This window comes from Sinocyclocheilus anshuiensis, unplaced genomic scaffold (genome assembly GCF_001515605.1).
Source record: "Sinocyclocheilus anshuiensis isolate Anshui unplaced genomic scaffold, SAMN03320099.WGS_v1.1 scaffold964, whole genome shotgun sequence".
NCBI lineage: Eukaryota > Metazoa > Chordata > Actinopteri > Cypriniformes > Cyprinidae > Sinocyclocheilus > Sinocyclocheilus anshuiensis.
In genome coordinates this window covers 1,332,288-1,335,446 of record NW_015552666.1, presented here as the reverse complement: position 1 = coordinate 1,335,446, position 3,159 = coordinate 1,332,288, and the positions used below count along the sequence as shown (strand labels likewise).

Below are 3,159 nucleotides of genomic sequence, written 5' to 3'. Positions count from 1 at the left end.
GTGTAAACATACTGTAAACATTGTGTCAACTTATTTCGCAAGTATGGAGAACAGCGATAGATGGACGGACGCTGAAGTGCAGGCACTTGTAGCATATGTAGCACTGCCAGTTGTCGTTGGAGATTCTTAGTCCTCCTTTCAATCGCTTTATGTATACGTCGACATTCCATGTCCATTATTGTGAAACCCGCGAGACACAACAAAAACACAGCTCCGATCACAGTGTCCTCCATCCTCCTGTTGTTAACGTTGTTCTTCTTTTGTTTCTGCTGTTGAACGCCGCGCACAAATGACGTTGCTGTCGACCGGCTTACGTCACTTCTTAGTACACACTCTCGGTGCGAATGCAACCCTTTAAATGGTACTAGGATATAGTTTGCGCAAAATCATCCCAGTACTTTAGTACTGTACATTTAGTTCTGGAACTAAAACGGTGTGAAAGGCCCTATAGACTTAGTAGCGGGGAAAATGCATGGAAGTCACTGGGGACCCGCAACTGTTTGGTTACCCACATTCTTCAAAATAACTTTTATGTTCAACAGGGGAAAGAAACTAACTCAGATTTCAAATAACCTGAGAGTGAGTAAATGATAACAGAATTTTCATTTTTGGGTGAACTATCCCTTTAATGTTAATAAAACGAGAAAAAGAGAAAACTCACTCTCTGCTCTTGACTGAAGAAATTTAATACAGTTGATTTAATAAGAATCAATGCATTTATACAGTGAAGTGTATATAATGTTTTATTTTTATATTTGTTCATTCAGTTTCTTGAATGCTACTGCTAAATACACCTACTGTACCGGAAAAATAAAGCACTGTTTGTTTTATTTGCATATTATGTGTATTTGTAATGTGTATCTTTGTTTTTATTTTATAATAACAAAGTTAAAATAACACTTTTTATAATCATTTTTATCTTCACCCACTTTGGCCTAGATGTCTGCCATTCTTATTTATTTTATATGTTGTCGCCTTGTACGGCTTTGTTTTTAAAATAGGGAAGCTAGTTTGGCTGTACTGCTCAGAACACTTGCAAAATAGTAAAACCAACATGACAAAGAATCGTGATAAAATCGTGAATAGTGATTTTCCTGAAAAATATCGTGATATGATATTTTTGCCATTTCGCCCATCTCTAATTCATGCTTTTCCAGCCAACTGTCCCTAAGTCTTTCTCTCCAGTGATCGACTCATTTAAAGGTGGTGTGACTTTTCTAAGCCATTATTGGAGCTTCGTCTCAGATGTCAGCAATGTGGTGAGATTGCAACAGGCATTCCTGTTACAAAGAAGAGCGTTCAGAGACAGTTGACTCATTCCATCCCTGAACATACCGTTCGCAGTGAAACACATGTACGCACACAGATTCCTTTTTAATCACCTTGTCAGACACCCAGTCTCTTTCTGTATTAATGACATTCAAGCTGTCCTAAACATCAAAATTAAATGATCTGTAGACAATCATGGTTTTGCAACTCTTGAAAACATCTCTTACACAGAAATCAAGGGTGTGATCACATAAACAGTGAAGGGGATGCAACTGACCCTAATATTCAGATAAGGGAAAAATCATTTCAATGGTTGATTCTTTAATTATAATATTTGATCCTCCCTGACCTGAATATGTGGTTGCATACTAACTAAAAGGGATTTTCTGTAAAAGACACAAGGATCCACTTGTAATTTACATTAAAATATGAATTATAATCTAAATAGATTTCATGAAAATATGCTTGAGGAAGCAAGTCAGTGTAACCAAGTTCTGAGCCGCATCTCTATAACGGTTAGTCGGGGACATGAAATTACATAATTTACAAATCTAGGAAAACCTAAATTCTCAGCACATCTCACAATAAAATTTTTAAAAAGCCAAAGGCAAAAAATCACATTTTCAGTCCATAAACATACTTCTCATTTCTACACCACAAACACCAAAAACATCTGTCCTTAAGAGTTTGATGGATTAATGAGAAAGAGAATCTTTGAAATAGTAAGAAGTGAGTACAATATAAAGGAATGCAAAATGTAATATAAAAAGTTCAATTAAACGAATATAAATTCAAGGAGTTCTCTAGCATCAGAATTGAAAATGGGTGCATCACGTCCTCTCAGTTTTGTACAATCCTCCATACATCTCAGACGCAACAACTAGGATATGAAACACACAGCAATATGCAAATAAGATTACAGCTACAATTTTCTTTCAAACATTTATTCTTTCATTTTAATTAAAATATAAGGCCACATTTTGGACAAGTGAAATAAGCCAAATTATTGTTAAATAACGTGTGTAATTAATTTGAGTGCGCTTTTTTACTTGATTTTGGATATGAAGCATAGCACCATGAGAAAACATGCTTTTTTCTATAGTAGGTTAGTAGTGTGGCCATATTTAGAAAGCAGTTTTAAATATAAAAGGTAGGTTATATGATGATAAAGAATATAAACAAGCATGAAATAAAAACTTACAATATTTCCCTTTTGTTACTCATTCCTCTCGTGTGTTTGACCATATATCCGTCCATATGCAACTTCAGTTTGTCTTACCGGCGAATGCCAAGCAGCTTAAAGGGGAATGAGCCCGCCCTCTCAGCGCGAGAGTACTAGATGTTCTACCGGCAGTATTTTACACTTCTACACACTAATAATCGTCAACACGATACACCTCTGCGAGACGGGGAAAATGAAATGAGACTAAAGGGGGAGGAGTAAACGCGGGGGGAGGGCAGTGTAGTGTAAAAATTAAGGGCAGGCCTTGGAAACTGTCCACAAAGTAACACAATGTTCCGGCTCTACTGTAGCTCGCGCTGATGAGAACACAGTGTCCTAGTAGACACCCTGACCCGTAACCCGTTGTGTGCTGACTGAACAGCTCAAGTTAGGAACAGCATGTGCAACCACACAGTCAGAGCACAGCGATATGCGGAAAGAACAACACGACTAAACGTGGAAGTTTAAAATGATAGATGCATTGAAAAAAAAATCTTGTTGTGGTAAAATTGACAGCTGAAAGAAACTTACGGTAGACGTTTGGATGGTATAACCAATATAATAACACACAGGTGACACAACAGAAAACCACATGATGAATTAATGTTCATCACAATGATATCCGTTTATCATGTGTATATATACTGTATGTATATATATATATATAT

The 3,159-nt window shown here is 36.6% G+C and overlaps 1 protein-coding gene across 1 annotated transcript in view; it reads right to left on the bottom strand.

Moving 5' to 3' along the window:
- The window catches only part of LOC107667344 (peptidyl-prolyl cis-trans isomerase FKBP5-like), an 18,980-nt gene extending 16,285 nt beyond the window's left edge, over positions 1–2,695 (bottom strand). Inside the window, exon 1 of the mRNA XM_016458971.1 lies at positions 2,471–2,695. Within this exon, the coding sequence (XP_016314457.1) occupies positions 2,471–2,526 (56 nt within the window). The 5' untranslated portion in view covers positions 2,527–2,695. The remainder of the gene's footprint in view (positions 1–2,470) is intronic.
- Between the last annotated feature and the right edge of the window lie 464 nt (positions 2,696–3,159).